General features: G+C 48.8%; 1 protein-coding gene across 1 annotated transcript in view; it reads right to left on the reverse strand.

Annotated features, from left to right (window-relative positions):
- Positions 1–4783: 4783 nt before the first annotated feature.
- The window catches only part of SPOCD1 (SPOC domain containing 1), a 41842-nt gene continuing 34214 nt past the window's right edge, over positions 4784–12411 (reverse strand). The window contains exon 14 of the mRNA XM_081962689.1: positions 4784–6429. Coding sequence (XP_081818815.1) covers positions 5504–6429 — 926 coding nt within the window. The 3' untranslated portion in view covers positions 4784–5503. The remainder of the gene's footprint in view (positions 6430–12411) is intronic.

Genomic DNA, 12411 nt, shown 5'->3' on the forward strand with positions numbered 1-12411 from the left:
TGCCAGGAGGTAGACGTTAAAATTATGCCAAACCAGCCAGTTGGAACAGGTGTGTCTTCAGTTTCTGTCGGAAGGAGCGGAGGTCAGTAGTGGTTCTAATATCGGGGGGGGAGGTCATTCCAGAGGGTTGGGCCCATCACAGAGAAGGCCCTACTCCTTGGTGTCGCCCGTTGGCATTGCCTCGTGGACGGCACCAGGAGAAGGCCCTCCCTGTGAGAGCGGATTGGCCGCAGGGATGTATGTGGGAGGATGCGATCCCGCAGGTAACTAGGCCCTATGCCATGGAGCGCTTTAAAGATGGTGATCAGAACCTTGAAACGCACCCGAAAGACCACAGGTAGCCAGTGCAGCTCGCGCAGGAGAGGTGTTACGTGGGAGTACCTAGTACTCCCCATGACTACCCGCGCGGCTGCGTTCTGGACTAGCTGCAGTCTTCGGGCGCGTCCCAAGGGAAGCCCCATGTAGAGAGCGTTACAGTAGTCCAGGCGAGACGTCACCAGTGCATGAGTGACTGTGCGTAGGGCATCACGGTCCAGAAGGGGGCGCAATTGGCGCACCAGGCGAACCTGGTGGAACGCCCCCCTTGCCACGGCTGCCACATGATCATCCATTGACAGCCGGGCGTCTAGGAGGACGCCCAAATTGCGCGCCCGTTCCACAGGGGGCAATTGTTCGCCCCCTATGGCCAGTGATGGAATCAACTGGCTGAACCGAGGCGCCGGTAGCCACAGCCACTCAGTCTTGGAGGGGTTGAGTTTGAGTCTGTTGTCCCCCATCCAGACCCCGACGGCTTCCAAACACCGGGACATCACTTCGACAGCCTCGTTGGGGTGGCTTGGGGTTGAGATGTACAACTGAGTATCATCAGCGTACAGATGGTACTCAACCCCAAAACCACGGATGATCTCACCCAGCGGCTTCACGTATGCGTTGAACAGAAGGGGCGAGAGGACCGACCCCTGCGGCACCCCACAAGAGAGTGGCCTCGGGGTTGACCTCTGCCCCCCAGTCAACACATATTGCATCCGGCCGGAGAGGTAGGAGCCGAACCACCGTAAAACGGTGCCTCCGACTCCCATCCCCTCCAGCCGGCGCAGTAGGATACCATGGTCGATGGTATCAAAAGCCGCCGAGAGGTCTAATAGGACCAGGATAGAGGAGCAACCTCTATCTCTGGCCCTCCAGAGATCATCCACCAACGCGACCAAGGCTGTCTCGGTGCTGTGCCCGGGTCGGAAGCCGGACTGGCGTGGGTCTAGATATACGGATTCGTCGAGGTGACGTGGAAATTGCTGCGCCACCACATTCTCAACAACCTTCGCTAAAAAGGGGAGGTTGGAGACTGGACGATAATTAGCTAGCTCCGTTGGGTCAAGTGAAGGCCTCTTGAGCAGGGGCCTCACCACCGCCTCTTTCAAGGTAGTCGGTAAGGAACCCTCGCTCAATGAGGCGTTCACCAGGCCCAGAAGCCAGCCTCACGTCACCTCCCAGGATGCCAGTACCAACCAGGAGGGGCACGGGTCCATTGAACATGTGGTGGGTCGCAGCCGTCCACGCAACCCGTCTAAATCCTCGGAGGCAAACTCCTCCCAGAGTGGGCTCACAAGACTCACTGATGTCGGCTCGTCCGGTCCACTGAGGGGGGCCCATCCGCTCCGGATCTGAGCGACTTTGTCTTGCAGATATTCCCCAAACTCCTCTGCTCTTCCCTGCAAGGGTGCCTCCCGCGTCTCCTGCGACAGGAGAGAGCGGGTCACCCTAAACAGGGCGGCAGGGCGGTTATCCGCAGACGCAATGAGAGCGGCACAATGTCTATGTTTGGCCGCTCTCAATGCCACAAGGTAGCATTGAGAGCGGGCCTCCTGGTGCGGGGGCCTCCTGGTGCTTGGGCCTCCTGGTGCGGGGCTTTGGGCGAAGGTGGCAAAGAGCCAGAGGGCCTCGTTCCACTGAATCATGGCCTGGAACTGGCTGACCATCTCAGCCCACTGAGCCCCCAGGCGCCGGTACCTGGCATTGCACTCCCCTCTGCTTAGAAAGCCTATGTTCCTAGCCCTCAGTGAGGTGCTTCTGCTGAGCCTCCTTCTCGATCAGATCCAATTTGACCTGAGCCAGCTGTTTTGCCAACTCTTTCTTGTGGTGGCTGCTTAGCTCCAGCAACTGATTCCTGTTGGGGCCCTAAACAGCCCAGGTGGGCAGGCAAGGAGTGGCTGGGAGAGAGGAGAGGCAAGTAGAGTCCGGTGAGGAACCCCTCGATGTGAGTGACATCAAGTTGGCCACACCCACCCAGTGACATGACCACCTAGCCACACCCACCCACCAAGTCATTAGGCAGATCATATTAATGGTCGGCAGGATTTAAAATTATGAATTCAGTGGTCCCTGAGGTCCGAAAGGCTGGTGACCCCTGATATAGTTGGTCCTGAGTGAAAAGGAAGGAAGCAATGGGTGTCTGCATGTCTGCAAGTCATCTTTTCTTTTGGACTTCAGACCTGCCACATTTTCTACTGTCTATTTTCTATTGTGGGAAAATAGGAGGGGGGATTATACGGAGTTGGGTGATATGTAGTCATAACAACATTCTTCTTAGAAAGCCTAGGTCATTTTTGTCTCTGAACCTGCCTGGAACTGGAGGGGTGGAAGCTGCCAGCATGGCAGTGGAAGATTGGACCATGGGATGGGCTTGTGGGTGTGAGGGGAGGCAAGATCTTGAACTTTCAACTGGGTGGGGAAAACCGGGAAGCTTTCATTTTCGGATTTTCCCAGATGTGCCAACATGGCTCTCTTAATAAATTAGAACTTTGAGGAATCCTTTGCCTCGGACTCTGGTTTAATTTTGGATGCTATTTAGAACCCTGACAGCGTGGCTTGTATGACTGCCACATATTTTCAGCACCAGAAAGTCAAATTACTTTCAGAAACCTACCTTACAGCCTTCCTGTCCTTGGACAACAGTAGCTGCTGAAGGCCACAATTCACTCCATCCGCACACCTGCTCTCTACTTCCAGCTTGTCATTCACAGGGCTATATACAACCTTCGATATGCGACCACAATTGAGCCCAACATTTCTCTTGCTGAGCAAGACGGTTGTTAAGTGAGTTTTGCCCCCATTCTATGACCCTTCTTGCCATAGTTGTTAAATCAGGGGTGTAGTCCACAAGTCTTAAAGTTCCCAAGTTTGGACACCCCTGTGTTAAATGAATCACTGCAGTTGTTAACCGTGCGGTAACATGGTTGTTAAGTGATTCCAGCTTCTCCATTGACTGCTTGTCAGAAAGTAGCAAGGTGAGGACATAACCCCGGGACATTGCAACCGTCATAAATACGAGTTAGTTGCCAAGTTTCTGAAGGTTGATCACGTGGGGCTGCTGCAGTAGTTGTGTGAAAAATGGTCATAAGTCCCTTTTTTCACTGCTGGTGTAACAATAATCACTAAATGAACCGTTGTAAGTCAAGGACTACCTGTCCTTACAGACAGGTAAGGAAACAAACAAAAGGTAAGGAAGATAAAGGGAAAGGTTTCCCTCGCACAAATGTGCTAGTCATTCTCGACTCTAGGGGGCAATGCTCATCTTATTTTGGCACTTCCTTGTCATTTCAATTTCAGGTGAGGATATTTCTATTTTCCCAGCATTTCCTTCCTTCCTTCCTTCCCTCCCTTCACACAGAATGTGATTTATGCTCTATCAGTGGTTCTCCTAGACATATGGTAACTCCATTTATAATGTTATCCTGTATAAAGGTAAAGATAAACGTTCCCCTCGCACATATGTGCTAGCCGTTCCTGACTCTAGGGGGGGCGGTGCTCATCTCTGTTTCGAAGCTGAAGAGCCAGCGCTGTCCGAAGACGTCTCCGTGGTCATGTGGCCAGCATGACTCAACACCAAAGGTGCATGGAACGCTGTTACCTTCCCACCAAAGGTGGTCCCTATTTTTCTACTTGCATTTTTACCTGCTTTCGAACGTCTAGGTTGGCAGAAGCTGGGACAAGTAATGGGAGCTCACTCCGTTACGTGGCGCTAGGGATTCAAACCGCCAAACTGTTGACCTTTCTGATCGACAAGCTCAGCATCTTAGACACTGAGCCACCACGTAGTAGAGTATCGTTCTTCTAAACAGGAAACTGAATGTGAGAAATTTTTCCTGGTGCAATTATTTAGCATTTCCTTAACAATAGTAGCACCCAACTAGAAGCTGAACAGGCCTCTGTTTCAGAGATGGTCTGTTGCAGTGTGTATCTCACTCTTAGCATCTTTAAGATGTGTGGACTTCAACTCCTCAGCCAGCATATTTGGAGTTGCAGTCCAGCCATCTTAAAGTTGCCACAATTGAGAAACATTGTTCTAATGCAGAGGTCCCCAACCACTGGTATGTGGACCGGCACCAGGCCAGGGCATGCCAGAAGCTGGACCACGCAAACAAGTGAAGTCCCATTCACGGAATGCAAGCCACACCCCCTCAGGTCCGTGGGAAAACTCTCTCCATGGGACCAGTCCCTGGCGCCCAAAAGGTTGGGGACCGCTGTTCTAATGTATCCTACAATGAGAAGGGAGTTGGACCACACCAGCGTTTCTCAGTCTTGGCAACTTTAAGATGTGGATTGCAACTCCCAGCATGCTTTCTGGGGAATTCTGGGAACTGAAGTCCACACACACATCCCCCCCCCCTTACAACTCTGAGATTCTATTCAGAAAACAACCATTCTAATTTTTTCTTTACCTCAGCACAGGTTTTGAAAAAAAAAAGATTTAAAAAAGAAACTCAAAACCCCATAATCTTACAAAAGTAATAAAGCGTTTATTTATTTATTTTTAAAAAACACTTTTGAATGGTTTCTTAACATGGAAATAAACGTCAGGAACAGTTGTCTTCTATTCAGACAATAACTTCAACCTCCAATGGAATTCTCATTCTCCTCATGGAATCTGCCTCTTGCCCAACATACATATTCAAAATCATCAGCATATAACATAAAACCATAAAACTATCCATCTCTTTTTTTTTTTTGCCCTGGAAATTACCCAATGCCAATGCCCATGAGCTTCATGGGAAATGCTCATTTTAAGTCACGTCTTTACAATGGTTTCTGGTGAGCCAATTGGCTACCTGTCTGTCACAACCAGGGTATGAGATGGACATACGAGGATTCGGGTAATTTACAGTATCCAACTCAGTGTTTTTCAATCTTGGTAACTTTAAGGTGTGTGGACCTTTAACTCTCAGAATTCCCTGCTGGCTGGGGAAGTCGCCAAGACTGAGAAACGCTGATCTAAATAAACTTTTAAACCCCAATCAATGCACAATTGAAACCTAAATGTATCCCCGTCTCTTAGAATTATAAGGAATAAATATGCAAGCAGGTTAAGGGAAAAAAAGTAATGAAACCTCCTTTGCCTGCAGCTTATTCTACCCTTATTTCTACCCTGTTTGCTCTCAAAGAGGAGTTGCCCTCTATTTTGCAGCTTTAAGCTGCCACCAACACATCTGTCACCCTCCCAAGCATCTCAGGTTGGTCCTATGTAGTATCTACCGTCTTGCTGGACTGGAAACGACTCTAACCCAGCTGGAATCTGAGACAATGCCAAGATCATTTCCTGTGTAAGGAGACTACATGGTTGAGCTTCCAGATTTTGAATGCTGGACTGCATCTGTGTCACATATTGGAGGAGACCTAGGGTTTCCTGCACGGATGGATTTTGCGCTCCAATCGTGTTGGCATAAGGAATCTGGGGTGGAAGTTGAGCCTGGCATTCTTCCACAGGGGTCACGGCTTCAGCACAAAGGACACTCGATGGAAGTGGATTCCCAAAGATGTTTATCCCTTGTGCTCCATAGGGTGAGGCCATAGGAGTTCCATGTTGATCTGGATGTAAAACCCCAGAAGGTAAAAGAGGCCCACGCAGGCTACAGAAATCCGATAGACCAGGATCGATACAAAACTGTATCTCTTCCCCACTCGGACATGGCCGTGATCCCCAAGTTCCCAGGGTTAAACTGCCCAATTGTTCTCCAATTGAAGCAGAATCTGCTGTTGAATGGAAAGTATCGCCCAGAGGAGTTTGATGGACTTCATCTCTTGCATCTTGGGGGCAAGAAGAGGAAGGCGCTCTACACAGTATGTCTCTTTTGAGCTGTTCTATGAGACCAAGAAGACCATCAACTGTCAGCTCCTCTTGCTCTGGAAGGCTTGAGAGAAATTCCCTAGAGGAAAGCTCCCCTGTGCACAGAGGCTGCAGGGTCTGTTCCTGACCAACATCTGCCTGTAAATGTGAAGGGACAGTGAAGCAGCTGTTTTCCAGGCTGACCTTAGAAGTGACCCTCTTTCTCTTGGCTTTAGGTGGAAGATCATGACTTGTCTTCAGAATGTCCGGACGAGTCCTTTTGGGCAGGATCAGCCCTAGCAGCAAAGCTGGGTGGCATCGATCAAGCCCTGTTGAAAGAAACAAAGCCATGGAATTAAAAGGACTTGCCCAGGGACAACTTCACAAGCGTCTCACACATTTTTAAACGAAGCCCTTTCTCTTCACTGGTTGCCAATATTGAAAAGAATGAAGTTTGTAGGGCAGGAATTTGTAGCTCTCGCGCCAGAGAGAAGCATAATGTGAACCTTAAGCATCTCCTTTCCATTCTCATGGCTGTGAAGAGAACGGCCAATTTTCTACCGTCTTTTCTGCAGGAAGTAAAAGCCTACAATTTAAATATATATGGCAATGTGACGGTGAATCTTTTGGGCTTGGCATGTCAAAAATTTGGAAAATGCCTACCTTGACTCCACGGGCATGTCTCTCTTACATACACATATAATACATCCTGAACAAAAGAGACGCAACTCTTTACATATTCATTCCTAATCCAATGCACATCTGGTTGACACAAAGTTGATTACACACAATTGCTGATAGGATGATCATTTTGCAGACTTTGGTTGCAGATATTCTCTATGCTTGCGCCTCAAAAACGATCTTTGCTGTGCAAACAACCACCCTGTGCAGCAGTTGGGATACAAGTGAACTGTGCAGCTGCCATGTTCCCATTGCATTTTGCAAGCTGTGCTCTCTTTTGTGTCACCATCAATCACACCTTTGAAGATGACAAATCATATGCTGTCAGTGATGGGGAGAATCCATTTTAAATGATCTTTGGGTGGTGCCCAAAGATATTTCTCGTGTTTGTATTCATTCAGTTTCTTTGGTCATTCGAACAGGGAGGAAAGTTGTGGTCGGATGTTGGTGAACCCTGGCATGTCACGCAAAATGTCATGGGGTATCATTTTGGACACACATGTCATAGGTTCACTGTTGTGGCCCACACATGTCATAGGTTCACTGTTGTGGCCCGTTGCCGCTGCCACCAGACTCCGAGAGTGAGGGTCCCTATGAGTCGGCTCCAGAGGAGGTGGGGGACCCTGGACAGGGTTCCGACGCTGAGCAGGGATCGGAGAGTCTGGTCGGCCACCAGGAGGCGCCTGAGGCATGGAGCAGCAGTGAGAGCCAGAGGAGGGGGGCTCCCGATGCCATGCCTTGGAGCAGCGGGGAGGAGTCACGAGACAGTGAGTCAGAACTGAGCAGGGAGTTCCTGGATGCTCGTTACCACCGCGCCCATAGACGCAAGGAGCGTGGGCGTAATTATAGGCGGTAAAGAGCTCTCAGCTGCTGATCAGGAGGCTCCTCTCCAGGTTATAAAAAGGGTTGACTGTGCATACGCCCTTTGCAGCAGTCAACAGATGACTTATGCCAGACGTTCTAGTCTGGAATTCTAGCAAGCTGGATAGCTGCTTTCGTGTTTTGTTTTTGTGAGTTTTGTCTTGGTGGTTTACTGCCACGGAACCTTCTGTTTGTTTGTGCAATAAACCTTGTTCCCTTGTACTGTTCCGGAGTGTGTTCTGTGTGGGCAAAGGAGGAAGGGGGGGCAGAACAGTTCACCATCACTGGTACAGATATATAGGCACAGATTACATAGAGATAGAGAGATGGAGATATTTATTTATTTAGTGTGCAGCAGATAAAAATATTGATTTTGGTGGACTGCCATAAACTATGTGTATATGGTTTTCTTCCTGTCTCCATTGAAGGAATTAATCTAAGGGTGTCGTATCCCCAAGCTCTTGCTATACAACACATATTGGTGGGCATGCGAGCTCAGCTCTGGCTGAGCTGATTTTCAGGCCTTCTTCGGGGCCCCCATAAGTCAGGAAACAGGCTGTTTTCAGCCTCGGGGGGGAGGGGGGGAGAGACCATTTTCGCCCTCACTGGGCTCCTAGAAAGGCTCTGGCAAAAAACGGGTCCACCGTGCCATCGCATGCCAAAATCTGGGGGAACGCGGGGGGAGCACGCACATGCACAGGGGGCAGACACATAGAATTATGAGTGTGGGCACACGTGCGTGAACCCCCGCCCCCCACTGTGCTCCCCCCGCTTCTGGCACGCGATGGCCAAAAGGTTAGCCATCAGTGCTCTAAGCAGTTTCCTGAACACGGACATTCTGTAAGAGTCAGAAGCAGAGCTGGGTTCCTACTTCGGATCGGTTCGGCCAAATAAGTGGTAACTTGGCAGGCTGGGTGGCTGGAACCAGCAGCGACCCAGGCCTGCCACGCCCCCGAACCAGTTCTCTCGGTTCATCTTGTTTTTGACTTCTGCGCATGCAGAACAGCGTTCCGAACAAAAGTATTGCACATGTGCACGCAGCTTGCATCAAATGTGCGCACAGTGCGTCCCTGAGCAAACCGGCAGTAGCAGCAGCTGGAACTCAGCCTTGGTCTGAAGAGTCGTGATCTACTGCTCTACGTACGAGAAGCCTGTAAGATATAATAAATACATCCTAACAGTTTGTAAGTCAAACTTGACACGGAGTAGGGGAGGGGGTGGGGGTGGGGAGGAAGGGAAAGCAAATCTTTTGGTAATCTTGGGGTTTTAAAACAAGTCTTCAAACTTGTTGGCCTTATTTATCCAAAAGATTTAACTAACATTATACAGGTGCTGTACAATTATTTACCTTAGTTGCCCTACGGATGCTCAAAGTACAACTCTCAGAACCTTTTCCTTCGATCTGAAACAAACCAAGGCGGTGAAGGAGACTAATCTGCTTTATTTAGAAAATGATGGGATGAATCGCTTTGACCAACTGGTATGCACTCCCCTGCCTCTTCCTCTTCATCCCTCACCCCGGATCTAAGTAAATAGCACACTTGGTCGCTGTACATATGATTCTCTGGTATTTTGCAATGCAAAACGAAAGGACGAGGCCAATTCCAAATGTCGATGGAGAAATTTTAATATCCTGTTCCAGTTGCCGCAGGACAATCAAATACCATGTTGTCTCCAAACAGGCATGCAAAGGTCATCATAACAAAGCCAGTGAAAATGACACATTGGAGGAGGGGAGGGGGAGATGACAGCTGAGGAAAGGAGACATCCTGAAAGGCCCATCATTAAAGATTCTGCAACAGTGCAGGATAGTCTCGGCTGTTTGGAGGTTGATTGTAATCCGTCCCACACCTTGGAGATTCAGCGAAGTTCAATAAAAGTTCCAACATGCCCATGTTTGCCCCTGGTGCATACAAAAGTATAGGACACTGAATCATCCAAGGGGCCTGGTATGCATCACACCCAGCAAAATCAAAATTGAACCCACTGATATAACAGAAAGTTGCATCACCTTCTTAGCACCTGGGGCTAAGTCCATCTTTGCCTTTAGAACTTCATGTGAAATATGAATTTTATGTTATTTTTCTGCAAGAGTTCTCAGTGGTTTCCCTCTCAGGTCACATTAAACATAACAAATTACTGGCAACTTTTAAGGGAGTTTTTGGTACTGTCCATGGAGTTTTCACGGCAAAGATAGTGGAGTGGGTTGCCATTTCCTTCTCCAGTGGATCATGTTTTGTCAGAGCTCTCTGCTATGACCTGTCCATCTTGGGTGGCCCTGAAGAAATTAAAAGAGGCTTGCTCCTGGGGAGGAAAGCTATGGAAAATCTAGACAGCATACTAAAAAGCAGAGACATCACCCTGCCAACAAAAGTGCTATGGTTTTTCCAGTTGCAATGTATGGTTGTGACCATAAGGAAGGTTGAGCGTCAAAGAATGGAGGCCTTTGAACTCTGGTGCTGGAGAAGAGTCCTGCGAGTCCCTTGGACTGCAAGGCGATCAAACCGGTCAATCCTAGAGGAGATCAACCCTGACTGCTCTTTAGAAGGCCAGATCCTGAAGAGGAAACTCAAAGACTTTGGCCACCTAATGAAAAGGAAGAAGGACTCCCTGGATAAGAGCCTCATGCTAGGAAAGATTGAGGACAAAAGAAGAATGGGACAACAGAGAATGATGTGGCTGGATGGAGTCACTAAAGCAGTAGGCATGAGCTTAAATGGACTCCAGAGGATGGTAGAGGACAGGAAGGCCTGGAGGAACGTTGTCCATCGGGTTGCGATGAGTCAGACAGGACTTTGCAACTCACAACAACAAAAGAGGAGTTTATTATCATCTCAAAGCTGTAGGTTGGGCATCCTTGAAACAGATGATATCCTCTTTGGTGCACATATCAAAGCTTTCTGACTAGTGACTCCTTTGCCAACTATCATTCACTTAACTCAGTGGTTCCCAAAGTGGGCAGTACCGCCCATTGGGGGGGGATGACTTGGGGGGCGCTAAGAGGCAAGGGGGGTGGCAGGCGGCAGAGAAGGAGCTGCGCTGAGCCTACAGCTTCAGCTGGCCAGCCTGCCATAAATGCCCTTTCTTTGTTGATCTACTCGATACTACCACTGCTGTTTCTCGCTGCTGCTGCTGTCCACCGCAACAACTTAAGCAACAGCAGAATCGATCCTAACTATCAGCGGCCTCAACCACCACCCAGCAAGAGAGAGAGAGAGAGAGAGGGAGGGAGGGAGGGAGAGAGAGAGAGAAAACATACAGAGAGTGTATGAGCAGAGGAGGGGAGGGAGTCAAAACAACTAACTATTAAACAACTATCTGTTAAAACAATTGCTTTAACAGAGTGACATCACATTGAGTTCCCTAACAATCTTGCTAGCTGCAAAAGGTCTTGACACCATTTAATGTATCTTCCCACAGAAAACTTCATTTCTACTCCCTCCACGATCTTGTGTTCGCTCAGGCTTTCTCATGCCAGCTTTCCTGGATCCTGTTTCTTTTTCTTCGGGTTGAGTTCAAACTGCAACTTTAGAACTGCCTTCTCCTTTGGCCAAGTTGATTACATTGACTGGGGATCTGAGTTCAATTCTTCTTCTGCTTCCACTTGCCTTGTATGTTCTCTTGACATCAGAGAACTCGTCAACCACGGGTGAAACAACATTTTCGTTTGGTTACTCCTGTTCTGCCAGGTACCAATAATCCTAGCAATTATCTGTGTGGTCCTTGATGCTCTCTGAGCTTACTTGTTTTCCTGTAGGGGTTTCATGACCCAACTAGGTAACATCCTCAGTACCAGCCGCTTTCTGACATTCCCTTTCTTCTTCTGATCTTTTTTTGTTTCTTCATTTCTCGGGTTTCACTTGAGCTCTCATCCTTCAGCTGCAAAAGTTCAGGTGCCACTAGATGGTAGCAAAAAGGTGCAGAACACTCTCTTTCCTGTCATCTACCATGTTTCCCCAAAAACAAGACCCGGACTTATATTGGGGGGGGGAGATGCATTAGGGTACTGATGGGGAATCTTTTCAGCACAGAGTGCCCAAGCCGCCTTCTGGTCTCCTTCCTCTTTTCTTTGGCACTCTGGCATGCTGGCCAGCTGGTCTTTGTGTGTGCTGGAGTGCCAAAAACCCGAAGACCGGGTGGCTGGTGCACATGCAGCTGGTCTTTGAGTTTCCGGCAAATGCAAAGGCCAGCTGGCCAGTCTAAATGCACATGCTAGAAACCAGAAAAGCAGCTGGCCATGGTGTGCGTGCTCACCGAGAGGGCTCTGCATGTCACCATCCAGGCTGTTTTTCGGGAAAACATGCACAACGCGGGCAACCAAGAGACAGCGGAACAGACTGACACCCATTTGAATAGACGCAGGCAATTCCAACACGCAGCAGCACTGGCAGCAGGCATAGGCCGGGTTTGGTGGGAGGAGAGAGGGGAGCTGATTTCTGCCATTCTCTTTCTTCTTCAGACTTTTTTTTTTCATTTCTCTAATTTCACTTGAGCTCTCATCCCTCCGCTGCAAACGTTCAGTTGCCACTAGATGGCAGCGAAAAGATGCAGAACACTCTCACTCTCCTGTCATCTAGTGGCCATTCCAATGTCTGCAGTCCAGAAATGGCAACTGTACAAAACTGCTGAAACAAAGAGAAGTTCGCTTGAAAGAGAACCCATAACAGAGAGGTCGTATTAAATTATAATAGCCAAAGAAATAAAAACAAAAAAAAAATGCATCCATTTTCCTTAACGGGAAGCTTAACTTACCAAGAATATTTGTCCTG

The sequence above is a fragment of the Natrix helvetica genome (genome assembly GCF_964273705.1).
Source record: "Natrix helvetica genome assembly, chromosome: 9".
In the NCBI taxonomy this organism is placed as follows: domain Eukaryota; kingdom Metazoa; phylum Chordata; class Lepidosauria; order Squamata; family Natricidae; genus Natrix; species Natrix helvetica.